We start from the raw sequence: 23,352 nt of genomic DNA, 5'->3' as shown, positions 1-23,352 counted from the left end.
GAGGGGTGTCCCCATGAGGGGTGTCCCCACGAGGGGTGAGGGGTGCTCCCCCGAGGGGTGTCCCCACGAGGGGTGAGGGGTGCTCCCCCGAGGGGTGAGGGGTGTCCCCATGAGGGGTGTCCCCACGAGGGGTGAGGGGTGCTCCCCCGAGGGGTGAGGGGTGTCCCCAGGAGGGGTGTCCCCACGAGGGGGGAGGGGTGCTCCCCCGAGGGGTGAGGGGTGTCCCCATGAGGGGTGTCCCCACGAGGGGTGAGGGGTGCTCCCCCGAGGGGTGAGGGGTGTCCCCATGAGGGGTGTCCCCACGAGGGGTGAGGGGTGCTCCCCCGAGGGGTGAGGGGTGTCCCCATGAGGGGTGTCCCCACGAGGGGTGAGGGGTGCTCCCCCGAGAGGTGTCCCCAGTATCGCGGCGCGGGCCGGTGGGGGGCTGGGGAGCGTTGCCGGGAGACGGAGGCGCGCAGGAGGCGGTGGCGCGCGCGCGCGTCAGCGGGAGGCGGACCGCGCCGCCATTGGCCGGCGGGGCGGCGGGCGGCGCCGCGCCCATTGGCCGGCGCGGGGTCACGCGGCGCGGGCGGGGCCCGTGACGCGCGCGGCGGCGGAGGGGGCTCGGCTTGTCAGGTAGGGACGGTCCGCGCGCGCCGTCCGCGCCCCCGCCGGCGCCGCGCCCGCGCCGGGGTCCGACCGCCCCCGCCCCGCCAGCGCCGCGCCCGCCCCGCCCCGCCCCGCCCCGGCCCGGGACCCCCGGGAGCGCCGAGAACAGCGGGAGCGCCGGGACCCCCGCCCGGCTCGGGGGGGCGGGAGGGCCCCGCGCCGGCTCTACCTGCGGGCGGGGCGGGGCGGGACGGGCAGCGGCGCCGCTTGCGCTTCGCTGCGCCGGGGCGGCGGCGGCGGCGGCCGCATCCGGTCGCGTCCCGGTCGCGTCCCGCGGGGAGGTGTCAGAGGCGCCGCTCGCCCGGTGGCGGCTCCGCCCCGGCAGGGCAGGGGCAGCGTGGCGGGCGCGGATCGCGCCCCCGCCCCCTCCCCCTCCCCGGGTCGCCGCCGAGGTCCGGGCCGGGGGGCGGGGGGAGGCAAAGGGCGGGTTCGGCCCTGGGCTGCCCGGTGTGTCTGTTCCTCTCCCGGGCTCCGGGCGGGCTGGAGGTGCTGGGACTAGCGGGAGGACGCGCCGGCCACCGCCAGGAGCTGTGGTGGGTGACCATCCCCGCGGCCCAATAATGCAACAGCCGGGGGGGTCGGTTTGGGTTTTTGAGTTCTCTCCCTCCTTGGTCCCTCCGTGACAGCTCTGTACAACACAGCGGCTGCTTTAACTTCTGCATTAGCGTTGGAGCCTGCACGGTGGGGCCTTCTCAGTGCAGCTGCCCCGGCGCTTTTCGTGTGCGTTTTAATGCTTTGTGTGTTTAAGACTTTGGTATCTGTAAGGGTACTGAATACTCACATATTTGGTGTTCGAGAATAGATTACACTGAAAGGCATTAAACATCCCTTTTCGTATTGGTGTATGTTTCTGTTTGGTTTGACTTTACGTGAGCATGCACCCCTGAAACGACACATCCAGTGTGAACACCAAGGGTTTTTTGTAAGGCCTTTGAAACAAGCCAGCTCATTTTCTCTTTGCAGGAGGGCATCACTGCTTTTCAAGTAGGTGAAATAACTTTTCCGTGCTTTGAAACAGACTGGCTCAAAGTGGCTTTGGTGCTCTGCTGTATTCTAATGCAGATTCCTTTGAAGACTTGCAGTGTGAAATAAACCAGGCGTGGTGCATGAAACTTCTTGACTAAAAAAATTTATTGGGTATTAAAATAAGTTAATTTTACTTGCTGAATAATACCTAACAAGGAGATTGCTGCTACAGTTTATTACATGTAAGTGCTAGTCTTTGAGAGTCTCAAAGAGGTGGGACATGCACACATCATCTGCTCACAGTCAAAGCAAATTGCAGATGATGGACACGTAGGTTCAGATGGAGTAATGATTATTGTTGGTGAGACTAATGTATGTTCCCTTATTTTATAAATGCCTTTTTAATGTGGTGACAGAAATTGTCAGTACTGTTACAATTTTGAAGTTGTTAGCCCCAGAAGAGTTGGACTTCAGAGATATTTCTTTGAGGGAGGATATCAAGTCTCATGTGTACAAGGTCGCTTACTAGCTGAGCAAAAGCTCCGTTATCCATCACCTTTCCTGATTTTCTACAACTGTAACTTCATGTCACAACTGAGTCTTTCAAAGGAAGATCCTTTGTCACTTGGTATTTGGATTGCCAATATATAAAGTGATCATGTAGAAATAATTCTGATACTTGAAAGCAAAGACAGGCTGGAGAAGGTGATAAATAATATAGAGAACAGAAATTTTCAGTTCCTCTGAAGTTGTTACATAGAGCTTAAAGACTAACTAGCAACAAAAGATAAAATAATGTAAAAGTGTGTGCCACAGGATGTCCAGCCAATTTTTGTATCAAAGAACTTTAGTGCTGCAAAAGTGAGATGGACCTTTGTTAAGAGAGGAGGAGAGGTGACATTTGCTCCACTAGATTAGGGATATTTAACTAAGATCATAACAAGGGAAGTCAGGCTTGTCTGCGGGCGTTGCACTGCAGTTAGGTGCCATGGGATGTATATTTCCATACTTAAAATGTTCAGAGCTCATTGTCATTCTTCCTGCCGTGGAGAGCAGAGCTGCTTTGGTGGTATGAAGTTGTGTTAGATGTGAGAGTGGGGCAGGCATCTGGTGGTCTGTTCTTTGTCCGTGGGAAACCCCCTCTCCCTGCCTGGTCTGCCCTCCCCACTTGCCGCCTGCCCTCGATGTTCCCTCAGCTGGGAAGCAGCAGGATGAAGGAAGGTATGTTTGCCATGTCAGGCTGAAGGCGGAGAGAGCTGGCAGCATTCCCGGAATTGCTCCATACAAGGAGATGGGCTAGGAGCATGAGGTCATTATTTCACAGGGAGGAGTTTTTTTGCAGTGTGTGGGAAGTAGGTCTAGGAAAAGGAAAAGAGATTTTTTTGCTGGGGGGAGGAGAAACGAAGCAGTAAAAGAAGACAGGAAAGCCTAAACGCATTCTAGTAGGAAGTAAACTGCGTGTATGCTCCTATTCTAAGATAAAACTGCCCACTTAATACTGGCCTAATTATATTGTTGATGTGTTTGCCTTGTAAAAATGGATTTCAAAAACTTAGTGGAGAGCTTTATTCTACGGTAGAGATAGTCTTGGAATTGTTGAGTAGTCACCATTTCATTAGGGAGTTAAAGGATTTAAAATTCTGTGCATGAATATATGAAGAAAGTTGCTGCTGTTTAACATTTGTGTGAGGTAAATGTAGCATTTCTTTGCAAAGGTTTATTTTGGAAACTTTTTCTCAGCAGCGAATGAGTGAAATTCATAGCTTTGTTTCCAGGGTTTGAGAGAAGATAGTTACCTCTCATTTTAAGAGCTATGTGTATGGTCTCATACAGTACATACAAAGTTTTGGTGAGGATTTGTAAAAAACACCTAGAGCCCTTCTAAAATGGCTTTTATTTTTGTGTTTGGGATTATTATTTTTTTTCTCTTGTAGGACAGCTTCCTTGGATGGAAGTCTTTGATTGCTGTCAACTTGTAGCATGAAATGATATTTGTGACCATTACATTCTTTTCTATTTTGTCCTGCAAGTTTAAATGCAGAGTTCAGTTTGGTTTTGAGTGTAATGAGTTTAATAATAATAATAATAATTTAAAAAAAGTAAATAGTAGGGAATTTTTTAATTCCTGTGTGTTTCCCTGATGATAATAAAAATAAATTCCCAATAAGTTAGGGCTTAATGCTGTTTTTAGTCTGAGTGAGTGAACTGTACTTCATGACATCGTTCTACTTTGGATTTCAGATTGCTGTTTTTTCTGTAGTAACCAGCTTCCCTTGCATTGGTGCCTTCTACACCTGAAAATGCCAGGTGCTTTAACCACATGCAATTTCAGACGTTCTTCTTCATATCTGGGTTTCCTATTAACCTGCTCACAGTACTCAGATGTGTGTCATAGCAGTCTGTAGAGACAACTCTCTGTACTCATAACTTTACTGCAGTTCAGTGGCTGATTTCTGTCCCCATGTATGGGTATGGGTTTCACAGAATTACTGATCTTTGGAGAGTACTAGTTGGCTCTTTAGAATCTTGTTTATGTTGAGTGCTTGCACCTTGAGCAACGAGGGTATTTTGTTAGGCTTTCTGAAATGGCTGCTCTTGTTTTCTATTGAGGGGACAGTTACTGCATGGACAAAATCATTCCTTTAGGTTGTTGACTGGGTGAATGTGGAGTAACAGCGCTAATTGTATACTGTGAGAGCTTTCTGTGGTGTAGCTTTCTGTTAAGACAATCGCATGAAACTAACTGGCAGCTGTTGAGGGGGAAATACAAAAATCATGTGTACACTGTTAATCTGTCTTTTAGGTATGCTGTACAATATTGCCTGCACGATACTGTTGTCCACTTGCAACCCTCTCTTAGTAAGAGCTAGTAAGAAAATAATTAGTGAGTAAGTACTAAATGGTTTTTCTTGTATTTGGCATTTTTCTATATGGCATTCATATCTTGGTCTGAAGACAGCTGTCTTGGAATTGTCATTACTTGATCTTGAGTCTCACAACCTTTTTTTTCATACCATTATTCTGTAAGTGACTTATTTCAGTACGAGGAGCTGAAACATTAAGAAATTAAGCTTAAGTGTAAAACTAAATTACAATAATTAAGACCTAGTGAAAAATCAGTTATCTTGTAAGTAGTGGCAACCTGTGAAAAGTTTGTGAATTGTTGCATATTATGTAAGCACTCTTTGCCAGAAGCAGAAGTTAAATCCAGAGCAGTGTTAAAGTGCGTTAATCATGAGCCGTTTGTTCGCCGAAATTGCCTGTTTAGTAAACAGGAGACATACAATTATAGCAGTGAGTGTGATAAGACTCGTGAAGATGAGCCCCTCTGACAAAATGCTGAGTCATACTCAGAGCACTCCATCATCTCTAATAAATGAGTTGGGCATTTTTGGAGAAAAGGCTGTGAAAGTAATTGCACAATCACAGAGTGCATATTCCAAAGAGGGTGGAATTTGGGTTTTCATCCTCATTTTGTGCATCTCTTAATTTTGTACTTGGTTTGTCAGCTTTGCTGCTTTTTGCCAGTTCTGTTTATGCCTAACGTTTTGCTTTAGAAAATTTGGAAAATCTTATTCCATACATTAACAGCATATTGTATCTTACATGGTTTGTCATCACATTTGTAATGTGTGCTGTTTGAATTGAGAGTGGCAGTTATAAGTTGTTTTCTTTCTTAAGAGAGTTGGAAAGGATGTAGATTTAATGGTTAGTTAGTAAGACAGGAATTATTTTATTGAATACTTGGTGCTCTAGCACTCAGACAACCTATTAATAATGGCTCAGCTGGTGGAGGTTGTTAGCTGCTGCACTAGTAAATGACAAAATTCACCTTTGGTAGACCTATAAACGGGTAGGAGTAGCACCATAGGATAAATTTTGATTTTTGAATACATAAAGTTTGTTCTATCTACTGTTAAATTGTATAAATGTGTTAAAATATGATCACTGTGGTGTATTGCTATGATGTCTGCTCAAGTACAGCTTTTTAGAGTTATGCTAAAGCTTCCTATGTTTCATGTGTCTTTAAGATAGCATCTGACTTCCTAGTTGTGGCTTCTGCTTTGAAATGTTCATACGTGTAGAACAATAACCCATAGCATTTGTATTCTAACTAAGTTTCAGGAAGTACAGATAAGGGGGTACAGTCAAGCAAAGTGGTTAAGTTAAAAAAATGTGACAGTTTAAGCATTGTAAAAATGGTATTTTTGAAACAAGTAGGCAATCAGCAAAATGTGAGAATTGCAGTGTTAAGGAAAATCATACAACTTTGCATCAGCTTTTTACTGATTAAAAAATAGAAAACATGAATCAGAAAAACACATCCTTTTTTATTTTTGGTATATTTGGTGTATTTCAAGACTGTGGATGCTGTATTTCTTCCCAAGGAGAGTGTCTTTTCTGAAATTTCCATGATATGGTTGATAAACTGAAGTTCACCAGATAAAAGGAAATGCCTGATTTGCCAAATATGGAAAAAGTGTTGGCAGCTGATGTGTGTATCTGAAAAAGCAAACAGTTCTAAAGGGTCTGTAACAAAGATAGAGGAAAGCTATATAATACCTAGTTCTGCCTTCTGGATTAGGTGAATGTTGAAATTTGAGTGGAAGATGTCTCATCAGTGGATGTGTTAAGTAAATTTGAAGTCACTGTTTTAATTAATTTAATTGGCATCCAGATAATCTGATTTATCTAAATGACTCCTTTTTTTTTTTTTTTAGTATAAGAAGGTAGTTATATGCCATTCTTACCAAGGTCAAATTCTCAGGTTGAGTCAGTTCTTGTGCTCCTCCATGGTCTTGTAGTTTTCCATGCTGCGTGCGTTCTGGCTCTGCTTCTCTGGAGCCAGGTGGTACCCTCTGAAAGGAAACCTGCTCGTAGCTGATGGGAGTTTTCTCCAGGCTCTGCTTCAGCCACGATATGGAAGCTCATTGCAGCAGATTTGTAGAACAGTCTTCAAGAGGTATCCTGCCCCTGTCTGCCTTGTGTCCCAAGGCTTTATGTTTCCAGGAAGCATGCAGTGCATACCCTGTGCAAAAAATCAGTCTGATGGGCCATGACATGGTGATTTCTTGTGCTCTAGTGTTTCATCACCAAAGTCACCCCATCCAGGCTTGGGGAGCCCAAGTGAGGAATGTAGGGGTTAGCAGCCTGGGTGTGGTCAGTGGGCTTTTGAGGGGGAAGCTGCCATTTCCAAAGCTCTGATTAAGCAGATGGTAGTTAACATTTGGCCATTACAATATCATGGCTTGTGTCCGGCTACCGAATTTTTCTCAGATTAAGTTGCGATTTCAGGTTTAGAGATGCAGTCAGTCAAATTCCCTTCAGCTGTCTTGGAGTACAATAAGGCAAGAATTCTGAGAGAGCTAAATAACCCTTGCCTACAATATAATATTATTGTCATCTCTAACTTGTTTCTGAAGACTATCTATGAAAGATGCTATGTTATAAAGAATACTGTCCTTTTAAATGAAATATTGTCTGCCTGGTATGATTTCTGGAAAGAATAGTTTTGAGAGGCAGAAGGAAAGACTGCATATAAAATATTAATCTCTTGCAATAAAGATCAGACAGGCTGAATCTTACTTATGCAAATCAGTTTCCATGTGAAGAGTCCAAGCATGCACATGCACTTCAGGACCACATGTCCAGACACCTGGAAGATTAAACCTCTACCACTCTTAATTGTTCATAATAGCATCCATTAATTAAAGCTTGATCCATTCATACATTTTCAAATGAGAATAATACCCTTCAGAATGAGTGTTCTTTACAACTAGGATGGCTGATGATACCCAAACAAACCTGACTGGAACTAAGGAAAGAATGGGTAGGTTTCATTATGTATTTTGGTATATATTTGTAGAATATATGTATTTGAAATTTGTTACACACTTAAAGCATGTAAGAAGGTACAAATGCATAGTTCAGTCATCTCCATTTCTGGTGAGAGTAACTGTATCCCATTTAACAGAGAGTTGTCACAGTATCTTTTAAGATATGGAGCATGGGAAGGAGGAGACAGTTCAGGAACAGCAAACAAAGGCTTGAGGCAGCACCTTTCGCTGAACCACACAGTATGTTATATTTCCTGCTGTGTAACAGCCTGGAATATCAGCAGCTGGGAGGAGACAGGACTCTCATGGACCTGTGGTCCTCATCGCCAGTATTTTCTGTACAAAATAGTGTGTAATCAAAGTGCATTAAATGTGGTACCAAGTGATGCCAAGGAAATAAGTGACCTCAAGAAGACTGAATGAACAGTGAGTTAACTAAGTAGAGGGCTTAATGAACCAGGATGTAATTAGTATAATGAAGGAGGAAAGAAGAAGAAACATCCTGACTGCTCTTTGGATTTCTTTTCAAAGAGCAATAAATAGTTGGAACTAGATTATGCTTCTCCTGAGGAGACCAGTATTGTCATATATTACGGACTAATGGCAGATTTGTTATCTAATTGTTCTGTCTGAAGTGAGACATTCTGCCTGATATTGGGCCGTAGGAAGAAATTAAATGCCTCTGGACCTTTAAAAGTTTTTCACATGCTGTGAATTTATCTTTTTCTATGGCTGCCCTTAAATCTTGAGAGTTAATACAGTTCTACTGGAAGAAGCTTCTAGCAGTATTCTGGATTTCTGAGTTGAAATGTGCAATGGTAGCAGCCAGATGAATTTTGGGACCTGAAGTCTTAAGGGAGGAGTCTTAGGTGTAGCTTTGTGATGATGAGAGACCCTCAGTAGGAGTATTCTTCAATCCTGTTTCCCCTGGAGAGATGCTTACATAGGCAGCCTTGGGAGTGAGAGTTTGCATGTGGATTTTGTGTGTGTTCATTGTGACTTAGCATGTATTTATCTTGAGACAGATGGATATCAAGATTTGAAGCACTACTTTCAGAGGTTTGGGGTATTTTTTCAAGTAAAGAAGACTGCTTCCTACCTTCAGACTAGAGGACTTGGTATCTAATTGAAATCTAAATATCTAAAAGAAATCAGCAAAGACATAAGTTAACTGTGCATAGAATAACTCTTTAGGCAAGGTGGTTACTACAGGTACTTTTTAATTTCAGTGCTGACTTTTGCTGGAAGCTGTTTCTACCTTTGCTAGTCATCTAAGACAAGAAATCTCTTGAAAATGCAATAGTTTAGTTTTCTTTAGTTGCTCTTTTTTGCTCAGAAGTTTCTTTAATACACTATATAATATATACTTTAAGCAAGCTTGAGTCACTGATGCATTTTTTATTCTGTTTTCATTTTGTGGCCAATTTTTGGACATTTTAACATTATCTAATTCTTTGTAATTCTGGAACATTCCTTTCTTTAGCTGGTAGAATTGGTAAACAAGGCTGGAGATGCACAGTACCTGCCCCATGATAGTAATTTTAGCAGCCTTATCCCGCTGAATCCATTTTTCTTCTAGGATTTAGTGTGGAGATACATGTTGCAACACTGCAGAGTTGAGAGTTCAGTGAAAATTTATTGGTCAGGAGCTCTCAATTGAGGCCATGCCTTTCCTTGCATCCTGGAACTGAATTTAAGGAAAGTGTAATTCTTGGAAAAATAGAGGAAGGAAAGCTTTTTTTTCTTGCAAACACATGAAAGGTAATGAGAAACTAGGTGTGTTTACCCTTTGAAAGCAAAAGGGGGGTGTGTGGCTTATTTTGTCACTTTTTCAGAGTTACCAAGACACCAGAAGAGTCTTGAAGCATTACTGCCAGGATGTGTCTTGTGTTACCTGGACTAGCTCTTTTCTTCTTAACTTGCATCTGTTTTCATCTTCTTGTTTTTCTGCCTGGTGAGATTCAGTCTTGCTATTTAGCTGTGACTGTGAGGTAGAAACTTCTACTGGGTGGAAGCAAAAATAGTTGAGTAACTGCACCCAAAAAGCACTTACTGCATGGTTCACTAACAGATACCAGCTCTACCCTTTGCTCATTCTTTCACAGAAGTCCTGAGACAATAAAGAGCATGCTGAGAAAGTTATCAGGCCGTGGGAAGTAGCTGGAGGTGTGGTGGAGAATGAGATTACTGTTTAGAATAGTCTTGGCAAATGGGAGATGTCATCTGGAACAAAGCAGGGGTCAGTGAGCATGAAAGCTCACTGGCTGGCTGTAGGCTGGACAGAATGGATGTGTGGTAGGGGAAGAAATAGGAAGATGAAGTTCTGTGGAGAACATGAATTTTTGGATAACTAACAAATAAGGATATATTATAATGTTGTTTGGAAGAGGGTAATCACCTCGGCAAGGAGCTCGAAAGTAATTTGAACTAATCTCTGTTCTTCTCAGAGTTGGTTGGTCCTAGAGTACCCCACCATTTTAGCTTCTGACTTCTTAAGTGAGGTGGAGACCAGTTGGGGGATGTTTAGAGGATAGCAGTGGTTTAGAAAATGATTTAAAATGAAAGATTGAAAAAAATCAGAATTGTGACTTGTGATGCTAGGCAGAGAATCTGGGAGCTGGTTTTTTGGGCTTCTTTCTGCCTTTTTTTTTTTTTTTGGACTGCTGACAAGTGTAAATCGCATTCTTTGATGAAGCCCACTGCTTCTTATTTGCATGTCTTTTTAATAACATCACAGCTGCAGGAGCTGCTAGGGAAAAGCATGGTCTTCCTACAGCTGCAGGGATAAGAGAATGAGAATGCACTGTTTGAGGATGTTTGCACATGACCAAGTGAAATCCATGTAGCTCAGTACTTGCTACTGTAAGATTTGTGCTGTTGGCACAAATGCAGAGTAATAGTTCCTGTTCTGCTTTTACAGTTTAGACACATCTTGAGATGGAATTCTTGCTGTTCTAAGATCTGTGGTTTTTTAATGAATTTTTATAATTATTCTGTACTTCTTTGTTTCATGGTCTCAGAAGTGTCTTTAGGCATTGAATTATCTCATTTAATTATTTACTAGCCAAAGAGGTACATAAGAGCAACTTTTTAGAAATTTCATTTGATGTTCTCAAGTTCTTCTGGAAAACATTTCAGGCATCTGACATACCATATCACTTTGTGCCACGATGATTTTTTTCTTTTGGTGTACTTTGATCTTAGACATGTCATTCTTACTTGTTTTGTGAGCTAAAAAATTCTCTTTACTTTCTCTGTGTGTAAGCTGCTCCACACTATGATCAATATTATCTATACCTTTTTTGGTGCTTTATGGTTTTCATGAGCTAGAAGAACTTGAACATATAGGAATATCACTAATGTATCAGCAGCATAAGAACATATTACATTTTCCCTTCCCCTCATTAAAAAATAGACTGATATTCTGGGTGGTTTCTAACCTGACCACTTGAAAGTGCTGAACAAATGTTTTTGAAGGTATGTGTTCAGAGACTACTGCAACTTTTTCTGGTAATGATATTAAATAGCTCCTACCAGTCTATTAATGTTGCATTTATTGACACGTGACTTCATCTGCTGTTTTCTATTCTTGCTGCTTAGAGTTCTGAAGTTCTACGAATTTTGTAACGATTTGTCAGTTTTGATTCATCATAGTAATTTTGTGTAAAGCACAGATGCTTCTGTAATGACGCATGGGCAGGTAACCATTCTGAAGAGCAGCCCAGTCCTGGCACAGATTATGGTGAGGCTTCTGAGCTCTCTCCTCTGTCAGTCTTTGTCTCTTGAGTCTTACCCTGCAAGATCTTCAGTTCTCTAGCAGCTTCCTATCAGAGACATCAGCAGAAACTTCCCACTTTCAACACCTTTTTCCACAGGATCCTTGATTCCTTCACAGAACTCTTCAAGTTCTGAAACTTGATTTTGCTCTGCAAAAGCTGCATTGGATTTTTTTTCTTTTGAATTATTCTAGTCTATCTACAGATTCTTAGGTATGGTTTTAACCACATTGTGCACTACTGAAGTCAGAGTGTGTTGTGCTTCTTCTGATTGCCTTGTCAGCTCTTAAAAAAAATTGATCTTTTTCCACTCGTGATTCCTCTTTGCTTAGCTCACCTTAAGCCTAAGTTTTTGCAGAATTAATAATTTGGAAATTTGATAGCTGACGCTTCAGTGCTTTGGCTCAATAGCATCTGACTCTGGTGAATTTTTACTATTAATTTGATATTTTTAATTGCTTCTCTGATGCTTCGTTTTTAGAAAATGCCTTGTATATCCTAAATCTAAAGAGGATCTGATTGGAAATTGGCCTTAACTGTCTTGGTAGTAATTTCAGAAAACAACAGGTCATCTAGGTTTTCTGCTCTGAATTTATCTTCTTATAAATCTGTCTCTTATGTCTTCATTATCTAGGGGATGATTGCATTGAGGTAGCAAGATGTCTGTAACTATCAGAGTCTGCTATGTTTGAGCTCAGAAATGGCAGTGGAAATTTTGTGAGATTTTATTGCGCTCTGACAGATGGCTGTGCAGTTCACTGGAAAGCTTTTATTACGCTTTCCTGTACTAGCTAGTCTATGCCTATCAATTAGACCAGCATTGGACTTGTATTACCTGCTTTAAGTTCTACTAATGACCTGTGTGCAGATGAAAAATTGCACATAGGTACAAAGTCAGTGGTAACTGGAATTCTAAAGAAAAGTTGGGTTTGCATTTAATTTTTGTACTGACAAACAAAATTCTGCACTATAAAATACGTGGTAGAGTAATTCTTTAAAAAGAAAAAATTATGTTCACTGTTTGTGTGCAGGGAGCAGAAGATAGAACTTTTTTGTGTTGAAGTGGCTCCAATCTATTGTTTCATTTGATAAATGGAATTTTTTTAAGGGCTTCATTTTACCACATACAATTCTTAACATCTGCTTGAAACTTGAATGTGCCCAGGTGCTGATGGTGGTGTTTGTTCTACTTTCACGAGTCCCATTTGAATGTGGATTAGGACTTGTGTTCCTGTCCAGCGACAGTCTGGTGTTTCCACCTGGTTTGTATTTGTGTTAGAAAGACTGGAGCCAAATTGACTCTAATGTTTGCTCCTGCTTGTACCTTTTTGCTGGTGAAGACTTTCCCTAGGGCTTTGAAACTTTGGAACAAATGATTTTATATCTGTTTTTTTAGAAAATTGATGAATTTTATAATGTTTATAATCTCCTGCTTTTTTTTTTTCTCCTTTCTTATCTGCTTGCATAGCTGCTGTTCCTTTGCGGTGACTGAATGTTAGCATCGCTCAATCTTTTCTATTTTTGGTCATGGAGAATAGAAATTTTGTATTTATATTAGGCAGTTCTTTGTTTCTTGAACGTCACTAAGTAACCAGAAAGGAATACTAAATAATGCCTGCTTAAATGTGAACTAAGCCTATCCCTTCATAAGATTTTATAAACATGTCTGTGATCGGTGCTTTGTTTTAAATAATGGAGATTTTGAAAATAGTTTTGCTTTCTTCAGCCTTACGCACTGTGTCTTTCTTTCAGTTTTGCTTTGTGTGTTTTTCTTATAAGGGCAATGCTAAACTGTTATGGAATGTCTCATCTAAAGTTGGACATTCTAGCATGAGATTGTGAGTGAATGCTTATCATGAGTCCACATGTAGATTTTACAGTATACCTTGCACTTGTAAGCTGTATGCAAAGCTCGTTCCTTACCATTTTTTATATTTTATATACTTTTTTTCTTAATATAAACCGTCAAAACCTTCTGTGTCAGTTTGCTTCACCTAAATTGCAGTCCAGAGTTACAACTTGAAATTTTGGTCCTGCTAGTCATCCTAACTTCTTGACCTCTTACTTTTCTAGATATTAGAGTAGTTAGAGCCATATAAGAAATTTATGTGTCTTGAGTGATTCCTTTCTCATGTTGCCACTTGTCGTGTTCAACTTTATGAAAACAGCACTACTAACTTCATCTTTCATATAACAAACTTTGGCCTTCCAGGCCTTCATTTTCCTGGTTAATGGACTTCTGTTTCTGTTTTACCAAGGGCAAGGTTCATAAATAAATAAAATTGTCTAATTTTTCAGCTACAATACTCTTGTCATAAGAAATGCCAAGAACTTAAAAAAAATCTTCTCTTGCATGTGTAGAGGCAAAATTATTTCTTCACTCAAAATTATGTGTATACTTTGAGAAGTCTGCTCTTTTCTTTCAGTTAAACTTTATCTTTTTTTTAAAAAAAAAGCGGCTGACTCCTGGTAATAATCTGAAAATGCGGGGCAATGTACCTAAGTTTGAATTTTGCAATGTGTTTGAAAATGCTGAAATAGTAAAAACAAGTTTGCTATTTTTTTCTTTCACAGAGTCCCCAGAAAAGAAAAAAACAAGTGTATTTCAGAAAGTGAAAATCAGAGGAAGTAGCTGCTGACATAGGAAAACTGTACTAAAGGACATTTCTGGAGGAAAACTTCTAAGGTATCTGAGCTAAGTTATGCTTTGCAGAAGAGCCTTCCTGAAAATCAGCTGCCTGCTTTGCTTGGAGTGGACCAACATTTCAAATCAGCTTTGAAATAATCAGACTAGCTTTTGTTACCACTTCAAGTGTTTATTGTTGACAAAAGCTTTGGGGAATGATTAATTTTGCTGGTTTGTTGTATACACCGTATCCATGCATACAAAGATGGTCATCTGAATATTTGGTTAGTGTAAACAAATGGTAGGTAAAACATGTGTTTTGGGTTTCATGGTCTTGTGCATTCCAGGAATAGATTCTATGCTAACAGAAATGTCAATTGTGTGAATGTCTAATTTTTATTTAAGATGGGGATGGATAGCTAAGAATTGATTTATTTCATTATTTTAATGGAATGTAGCTACTGTAAGCCTCACATTGAAAAATTGAAAAAGACTAACAAATTGATAACGTGTTGTAAAAATGCTTTTAGATCAGTACAGAAGTCTTGATTTTGAGGATTTGTCTTCTGAATCCAAATCCTCTTTCTTTTCTGATTTTGACGTGCTTTTTTTTAATGTTTGTAGGAAGTATTTGCAAAATAAAGGGCATTCTGTATTCTCTGTGATTTGGAGCCCATGCAGATTTAGGAGCAATCTAAATTCATAGACAGCGTATGAAGAGTGAGAGAAGCCAGATCTGCGCTGTGCTTTCCTGTTCTGAGTTTAGCTGGGGGCAAGGTGTGCTTTCTGGGTTTGTGGTTTTTTTAGTTGCCTGCCTTGTCACTGGTACTGTGAAACCACAAGTTCCAGCTGATGTGTGTAGATCCATCATTATTATAAGATTACCTGTCACAACCTTGGATGTAATGATGGCAATATGTAGCAGAAAGCACCAGTTGTTGTAAGTGTAGGGAGAGCATCTTTTGAAAGTGTTGTGTTGTACGTGTTCTCTTCTTGCTTGCTCATTTCGTTTCAGTCAGTGTCACACACAGGACCTTTGGTCTGACATGGCGTGGCCACTTTCATATGTCACAGATAGATTGCAATTCTTAAATTAAATGTAGATTGGTTATTGAAACTATTTTCTTCAGGAAAAGAATGCTGCTGGAATCCAGGAACATGACTAACTGGAATATTGGCTTTATTTCCTGAGGGGAGTGTTACATTATTGAAGGATTATGTGACTACCATTGAAGTTTCTTACTGTTAGGCTGATAAAATTTAACACAGGTTTGTTTGGAATCTGACTGCACCACTGTGTTGGTGGCTGAGAGAAGTTGTAAATTGTCTTCAGTAACTCTGCTTAAATTTAGAACAGTTTGAGATCTGGTTGCTCATTCACACTATATTATTAAATGTACATTCAATGTGTACTTCCTGTGAATGATTAGTTGATTGTTTTGAGCATAACACTTTAAAGAAAGTAAGGCCTACTTTCTTGGAATTGACTGTCAAACATATTTGACTCCTAAGTTTAAATATTTTTTTGACTAATTTACATGTCCAGTAGTTTTTTTTTTTTCTATATCTACCTCTATATGTCTATATCTGTCTTAGATTAAAAAAAAAAAAAAATAGCTTAAACTCATGGTATAGTATTTTACTCATGGTACTAGTATTTTACTGCTTTTACAAAATGTGCTAGAATTCTGTTTGAAACTTCACTGGCATGTCAAATTATGCAAACTTCGTTCACATGTGGAAAAAGAGATAAACCTCACGGGTATCTACCAGAAGCAGAAGAAATCTCTTCACAGTAAGAGTAAAGCAATTCCTGAAGGTTTTGTTCTGTATGAAGTTAGCATATCATATTTGTTGTTATCACTTCTCCATCTAGCTTCTTTTAAAACATGATGCCATTTCGGTTTTTTTCCTTCTCCCATGTTTTTTTGAGAAATACTTTTTTTCCCCAGAATAGCTCTCACACTGTATTTTCATCTTGCATCATCATTAGAGAAGAAAGTATGTTTGTGTCTCAAACCCACCACATCTCATACCAGTTCTACGTTAAAACTTTTCTGGGTTCAGATTTTGCTGTACTTCTCAATTTTGCCAGTAGTCTGTGATTGAAGAATCTGTTTAGGAATCTGTGCTTCAGTGTGAGCATTTTAATGGTGTATGGTAATGATGCCATGATGATTTTTGTCTTTTCTTTTATACCCCTGTTATACATTTTTTACAACTTCTGTATTCTCAGTGCTTTTTGCCTACATTCTTGGACTTGTTTGTCAAGCTGAGAGACTAAACATTTTAGAAACTTCGTAGTTAGGGATCAGTGTGCCCCAGACCCCAAGGTCCTCTCCAGAACACGTTTTGTAAACTGAGATAGAACCATCCAGGGGAAGGTTCCTTGGGGAGGGGGGACTCATTCGAGCCTCTGATTGGGGAATTTTTGATAGATTTGCTAATTAGTAAGACCTATAATGTTATACCAGATCTTTTGGGGGGATTGGCGGTGGGCATTGTGGTGCATTCAACCTGGACATAGTGCACCTAAGGATCCTTAAAATAAATACCAAGGTAAAATCCCTTTTTCCCTTCTAACCGTGTCTGACTCTTGATTTTAAGACCAGAAAAAGGCTTCAGTAAAGCAAAAAAATACAGGAATGTTAGTTTTCCATAATCCAGTAGCTGTGAACAAGGAGGATCACACGATGAATAGCCCAGCTGGTTTGCTGTCCTTAAACATCTTCTGGTGCCATGGTTGGAGACACAGGGCTGATCTAAATGGGTCACTGTGCCCAGGTGATCATTGTGGGTCCCTTCTGACTGAATTATTCTGTTCCATTGGTCTGACCCTGTAGGGCAGCTGTCATCTCACCTGTGGTCACCAATGAGGGAGATACCAAGCTTGGAAAAATACCTGTCTGTATTGGTGCCAGATACTGTCTTTTTGAATGCTGGCCTTTCAAAATGTGCGTGTGTTTTTTAAGAGCACTTGAAAATCAGATTGAGTGTTCATATGTTTAGTAAATCTTACAGTTCTGACTTCAAATAAATGACTGTGTGATCTGTACTGTTAATGTTTAGGCTATTAAAAAATTAGAAGTGGTTTTAAGTGACAGCATTGGTTTTTAGCTTATCAAAATTTAAGCTTAGTTGAGTGGCTTAGGTCTTGAATACTTCTTCACTGCTTCTTGTCTCCACAAGACGTTTGGATTCAAACGTCTTGATTGAGTGTTTTCTTAATTTACATGGAAGTCACATGGCAGCTGGCTTTGCCATTTGGCAATCATCAGTTCTGAGTCTTTATGCTTGTTAGTGTTAGCAAATCAGAGTTTTATCACTTCTGCAAAACAAATTTTTGCTGTGCTTCTTCTGTCACAGTGAAAGGAATAATTTAAAACAAACGCCAGAGTCCAATGTGTGTATAGTTTTTGCCTATGTATCCAGGCATCTAATAGTGGAATTGGAAAAAATCTGATTCCTGCTTCGTGAAGAGCAACTTAGCAGGCTGGAGTGAGATATTGTTGGGTCTTTTGTTGTATTGATTTTCATAATCCTGTGGCTCCTCTGTAAGTCAGTAGAAGCAGACTGAAATATCACATGCCGAGAATATTTCCTCCTTTCCTTGCCATACTGCCTCTCAGTAAAAAACAGAGGCTAGGGTAAAAGCAAGCAAGCCATTACTTATAGCACAAGGCCATACTTCACTGTGAGATTCAGTTCCCATCTCTTCTAAATCTGGAATGTAAGAAAACAAGGATACTATCTTTTCCCATGGGTATTGTGCTAGGATAGTTAGGTAATGTGCTAAAATGGGGTAGGAGAAAAATGAAAAGTCATAAAAGTGGATCTAGATCTAGAGGGTGTCAAAAATTCACTAGTGCAGCTTTAGTCATGTTAATAAACGGGCTTTAAGATTTTTTCTTTGGTTCATGTTACTAAATTGTTTGTGGTTCTGTAAGACTGTTCCTGAATTTTAACTGTGGAGGTATTTTCATTAATGTTACTAATAATGACATAGTTCATGAATACAGCCAACATAAACTGTTTACTGTTGCTGTGTATGACTGAATTCTTAGCCATCAGGAATAATTCTGACTAAAATATACAGCTTCAAATTAGAGAGCTTATGAAAGCTTGCAATAGGTTTAAGGTTACTCATACAGCCTTGACTTGGCCTGTATTGTGTAGATACATAGTAATGTGGCACTGTTCTAGTTTTCTTTACTGGATCTTTGTTTTGTTATGTAGCATGGTTTGTGTTCTAAGAATAAACACATCGTACATGAGGCTTATTTCAGAGGCTGCTTGAGGTTCTGATTTGCAAAATCTTCTGAAATTTTGTGCAGTAACTGAAGCCAGTAATGTATTTATTTTTTCTGAATACCTAATATGCTAAAAATGCTAGGCACTCTGAAAAGTCTGTCTTTAAGCCTTGTACATACCAATATGAGCTGCCACAGTGTCAACACTAGTTCATGTGTCAGTTCTTAATGTAAAACAAGAATATTAGTCCCACTTCCCTCAGTGGACTCCTAGGAAGATAAATTTGTAAGTGCCTATAGAACACTGCTAATTTAAGAGGTAATGTAAAGCCTGTGAAGAAATAGGTATTTCTGTGTTAAAAAGAACCAGGACTTTGCTGTAGTGCGGGAATTAGTGAATAGGCAGTGTACAGGCTGTGGCTGCGCTGCAGTCCGGAGATAAGGGTTGCAGTTTATATAAGTTTATCTTACCTAGCTGGAAGCTGATTAGTATAGGAACAGGTGGTTGGTGTGTACACAGAAAAGAGGGTTCAGCCTACGTTACAAAACCTGTGCAAGAGTGTGTAGAAATTCCTTATATGTGTGGTTTCAGCTCTTCCACAATGTAGCTACCTGTTTGTCAGCATCAGATGGAGGTGTTTCAGAGCTAACTCTAGTAATGTGTCTTTGGCCTTCAGTTCTACTACAGGATTTCATAAGGCAGCATATCTTACCTGTTTATCAATCTTACTTTATGTCAGTTTGGTGTACAATAAGACTGGACTGTCCTAGGGTAAAATGGTGTAAAGAACTCTGACCCTGGGGACCAGTGTATGGTTGAATGGAAAACCTGGTTTGGGATATTTTCTGGTTTCTGGGAGGTGGAGTCTGCAAGTTTAATGGCCTGTTAACACAGGGTTTAGGAGCAAACTAGCTTCTAAATAGTTATCAATTTCCCACAGATGCAGTGCCTGAGAGCTGATGTTTTATTTGGATTTTTCTGTGCTCTTAGGACAGTAAACACCAGAAACAAATTTTTCAGATCACCAGGAGTAGAAAAGTGCAGTTGGCAGCTTGTCTGGAGATACTGTTAGCTGTACTTATTTGGTTAAATATGTAGATTGGTGTTTGTCTTAGATGCTGTTATGTTTTCTTACATACTGTACTTTAAAGTTAGGGAGGTACATTTTTGCAGGAATGGAAACTGGAGAGCAGTTCTAAGGCTGAAATCTTTTCCAGTCAGAGTTTGGTGTTCAAAACAGTGCTCTGAGCCTCCTTCAGGTTTATACTGAAGAGGTAAATGTATGTGGTTAATCTTATGATTAAGTTATTTCAGGGTTAGGCATTAATAGTTGCTCTTTATCTCACCAGAAGCTTTTCTTTTGATAATTGTCTCATCAGTCTTGTTCTCATTTCAGATGTGGTGAAGAGCCTGTATTTTCCCCTGTCTGGTATATAGTGCCTTAAAAAATGGGGTTTGGAGGTGACCTGAAGTATTCTCACGATGCTTTATTAAAACTGCAAGACTGGGAACTACGACTGCTGGAAACAGTGAAGAAATTTATGGTAATGAGAGTAAAAAGTGATAAGGAATACGCATCCACTTTACAGAATCTTTGTAACCAAGTAGATAAAGAGAGCGCGTGTCAATTGGATTATATCAGCAATGTGTCCAAGGTAAGTCTGAAGTGTTTTGTATTTGGAATATCCTTGGGTACTGGGTTTATTTTTGTTTTTTTTTTGCTTTGAGTTGGGTTCCTAGCCATTCATTTCCTTGAGAGTTAATTTTGCCAAAGTATTTAAAATGGGCTTCTTTTAGTTTCTCAGTGAAATATGCAGAAGTTGAGCTGTAGTCTTGCTTTCAAAAAATTAACTGAACTAGAATCAATCCTGATTTTTGAAATTCAGTATTTTACATAACTGGGTTGAGCCTGCTACTTTGTTTAGTGTTTTGAAAACAAGTATGCTATAGTAAGCTTTTCTTTTAAGGTAGGAACTATTGTTTATGTTTTATAGAATTTGTGACAGAAATAGAAAATGCCAGGAAACCAAGGCAAAGCCTAGCATTCCAGCTGTAACTCACACTGCAGCATGTGTTGTAAAAACAAAACATTAATTCAGGATGTTTCTCATAATGGTGAGGTTATTTTGTATTCAGTTTAAAATAACTGTGTTGACTTTTTAAAAAGGTAAGGCTGTCTGTTTTCCAAATTACTGATTTTCAGATTTAGAGCAAGTCCAGTAAATATACCGATGAAGCAAACTTCCTTTATCACCTGTTTGAAAGTTTTACTCCTGACCTGGATTCTCTACTGACAAGAGAAGACTATTCTGTTTTGATGGCTTACTCAGTTCAGTTCTTGGCCCTTGTGCTGTAGCAGTGGTTACACAGTCCTTCCAGTCTGGCATGAATCCTCATTTTCTCTCTGCAGGAAAATACCCTTTCTGGATCAAGTTAAATTTTAGACAGAGCAGTTTTTATGTAGTGGGCTTATGGGGTGGCTGCTTGGACAGTGGCTGTGGCATAGCATTAGGAACAGGACTGCTCCTTGTGCAAGCAGGCTGGATTTATACAGGGTTAAAGTGACTGTGGGTGACTTGGAAGCTGTGCTGCTAGAGCTCAGCTGCTTCAGCACTGTGCAGTGTTTTTATATAACATGTTCTGTTGTTGTTTCCCTCCCCCACAATAATTCTTGCCTTGTAAATTGAAATACTCCCCTTTTTTTTTCATTGGCACAGACCATTTATCATTATAAGGCATAAACAGCCATTAACCTTCACATAGGTATCTCACTTAATAACATTAGCACTTCTTGTGAGCAGATAAATTTCAAAAATCTGGAGATCTGACTTAAGCCATGTTCTTTTTGGCTTGAAAAGAGGTATGCATGTCACATTTTGAAATCTTGTTTTGACCAGAAACACTCAAGTTGTCCTTAAGCATCATTTTTGTTCCCTTTTTTTTTCTCATAAGGAGGTGTAATTTTTCATTAAGTCGCTTCCCTGATTTCTACAAATTTATCTAACAGCAAAAATATTCATATGGACCGGCAGATCTTTTGTATGGGCTTGCCTTAAAATTTCACTGACACCTTGGATTTTAAAGTTGTGTAATGACACATTATCTTACTAGTTTTGGCAGTTAAAAAGCCTGAATTATTGATTAATTTACTAATCTCATTCTAATTTATTTTATTCTTTTGTGATACTTTTTTCTCTCTTCCTGACATTTTACTGAACCAAAGACTGATGCAAATATTATGGGACGTAAGTATAGTATCTTACGTCTTCTAAGATGTAAAATACCTGTGTTTGGTATTATGGTATTATTTTGTGTTTTGTGGCATTAAACCCCAATAGGAAGCTCTGTAATTTTGCATGGGTTCTGTTTGGTTGGTTTTGTTATTGTGGTTGTTTGTTTCGTTTTGATCTCTAAGTGTACAGCAAGAGCGAGCGTTTAGAAATGGTGTTTGGGAAAATCTGTCCTATGTTTTTTTCATGTGGAGACAGCAAACTTGCTGGAAGGCATGGTGGCAGCAGCTGGTAATGCTAGAAAAGAGGTGTTTTTAAGAGCTTCCAGACAGCTCTTTTGTGTGTGTATATGTCTAAAAAATATTGTTAAGCCAAACACACCAAACAATATTGTATTTTATTGCATTTGTTGGGCTGTGGTCATTTTTTGTGGAAAGAAATGCTTTGCCTTTTCTGCTGTCCCCACCCAGCTTTTTTGTCCCATATAAATCTTTATTTTTGAGTAGTTTTCACTTTACCTTCTCCTAATTTAAAATAGTAAAATATAATCATACAAAGCACAGAAGTCCTGCTTAACTGATATTCCCCTATGGAAACATCACTTTCATCTTTTCCTGGTGGAAAAAGTGATGTGAAGAGCAGGAAAATATGCAAATGATTTTTTTTTAATAGGAAGGGAAGTATTTGCTATGTTTCTGGCTTATTTAAGCTCATTTGGTGAATTGTAAACTAAGCATTTCTTTAGAATACCCTGTACTGTTGAAAAATGCTTTTGTCGTGATTTTTCAGGATTAAAACAGTAGTTCTGTCATCAGTAATAAATCAGCCTTATAGAAAATGGATGACTCTGACTACATTTTCACCTCTGAGGGCACTTTTATGAAATCCTCTGTAACCACAAGGCCCACTCCTCTCACACAAGTGTTCAATGATGTTTTTATCCTACGCAGCTTTTCAGTATGGGTTCTGAAATGGTTTCCAGCCATAGCAGGGAAGCTTTAGGCGTTGACCTTTTACAACACCACACTTTAAGCAGTCTGGATAGCTCTGTGCCAATCTGTGGGATGTTTACAAGCTGGAGGAAATGTTAAAGATAGGCCAGTATATAGGGGAATCAATTGTCTTTTGTTTTCTTCTCTAGAATCCAGTTTCTGTTGTAGCATTGTCATATAGAGATGGAAATATTATGTATATATATTTGTATACAGGATGGAAAGAAACCCCAAAGCTAACAAACAAATTAATCTTCTAAGGTTTTGATCTCAGGCTGATTTCTGTTTTAGTAAGAGTAAGATAAATGCCAATAAAATTCATACGCTAGCTGCCTTCAAAACATTGTAATTCTGTGGCATGTAGCCACTCTGAAATCTTAGATACAGGACAGCGTTCATTGGCAGGGAGTTATCTTTAAGGAATCCAATGCATGACAGCAATCTTGAGGGTAGCCAGGGCTTTTATTTGAACTGAAGATGAATTTCGCATTTGTCTGTGATATCTGTAAATGTGTGTCTGTATTCAAAGCCACACACAGCACATTAAGCTGTCCTGAAAACTGACAGAATGTCCAAGGAAGCTATTGAAGCAAGGGTACAGAAAGATGTTGGGTTACAGTGACAGATGAATGTTGCGTCTGTTTGTGCTTTGGTACTGGTGGCCTGACTGATGCTGCTGTGTGAAGCAGCTGATGTGGTGGTATCCTCTTAAACCAAGACCACTCAAATGCATATTACTGTCAGGTATTTAGACAAAGGAGGAAGTCAGCGCTGGCAGAGCAGCTGTTGGTGGAAAATGGAGGACAAAGGACGTGGGAGCACTGTTCTCGGGGGTGTTGGGGGGTATATTTAAAAAAAAATAAGGCTGCAGTGCTTTCTTTGGTGTTTAGAAATACTAGGACAGTGCTAAAGGGTGAACATTCAACACTGTATTTTTGTCTTCAGTGCTTTTTTATTATTTTATGAATAAGATTGAGGCATAATTTTGCTGTTGCAGGAGGATCTCAAATGCATTTCAGTAAGTTT

General features: G+C 39.9%; 1 protein-coding gene across 6 annotated transcripts in view; it reads left to right on the top strand.

The window, feature by feature from the left end:
• The first annotated feature begins 566 nt into the window (after positions 1-566).
• Positions 567-23,352, top strand: part of FER (FER tyrosine kinase) — a 170,206-nt gene continuing 147,420 nt past the window's right edge. The window contains exons 1-3 of one of the 6 annotated variants that reach the window (XM_032097494.1): positions 567-615; positions 13,802-13,913; positions 19,501-19,759. In XM_032097494.1, the coding sequence (XP_031953385.1) occupies positions 19,553-19,759 (207 nt within the window). In that variant the 5' untranslated portion in view covers positions 567-615; positions 13,802-13,913; positions 19,501-19,552. Of the gene's footprint in view, positions 616-1,042; positions 1,182-3,749; positions 4,503-13,801; positions 13,914-13,973; positions 14,155-19,500; positions 19,760-23,352 lie in introns of those variants that run through there. The other 5 variants (XM_032097495.1, XM_032097500.1, XM_032097499.1 and 2 more) reach the window with 5 other exon arrangements.

Source organism: Corvus moneduloides, chromosome Z (assembly GCF_009650955.1).
Source record: "Corvus moneduloides isolate bCorMon1 chromosome Z, bCorMon1.pri, whole genome shotgun sequence".
Taxonomy (NCBI): domain Eukaryota; kingdom Metazoa; phylum Chordata; class Aves; order Passeriformes; family Corvidae; genus Corvus; species Corvus moneduloides.
Note: the sequence above shows the minus strand (reverse complement) of the source record. Positions and strands in the feature narration are given on the sequence as shown.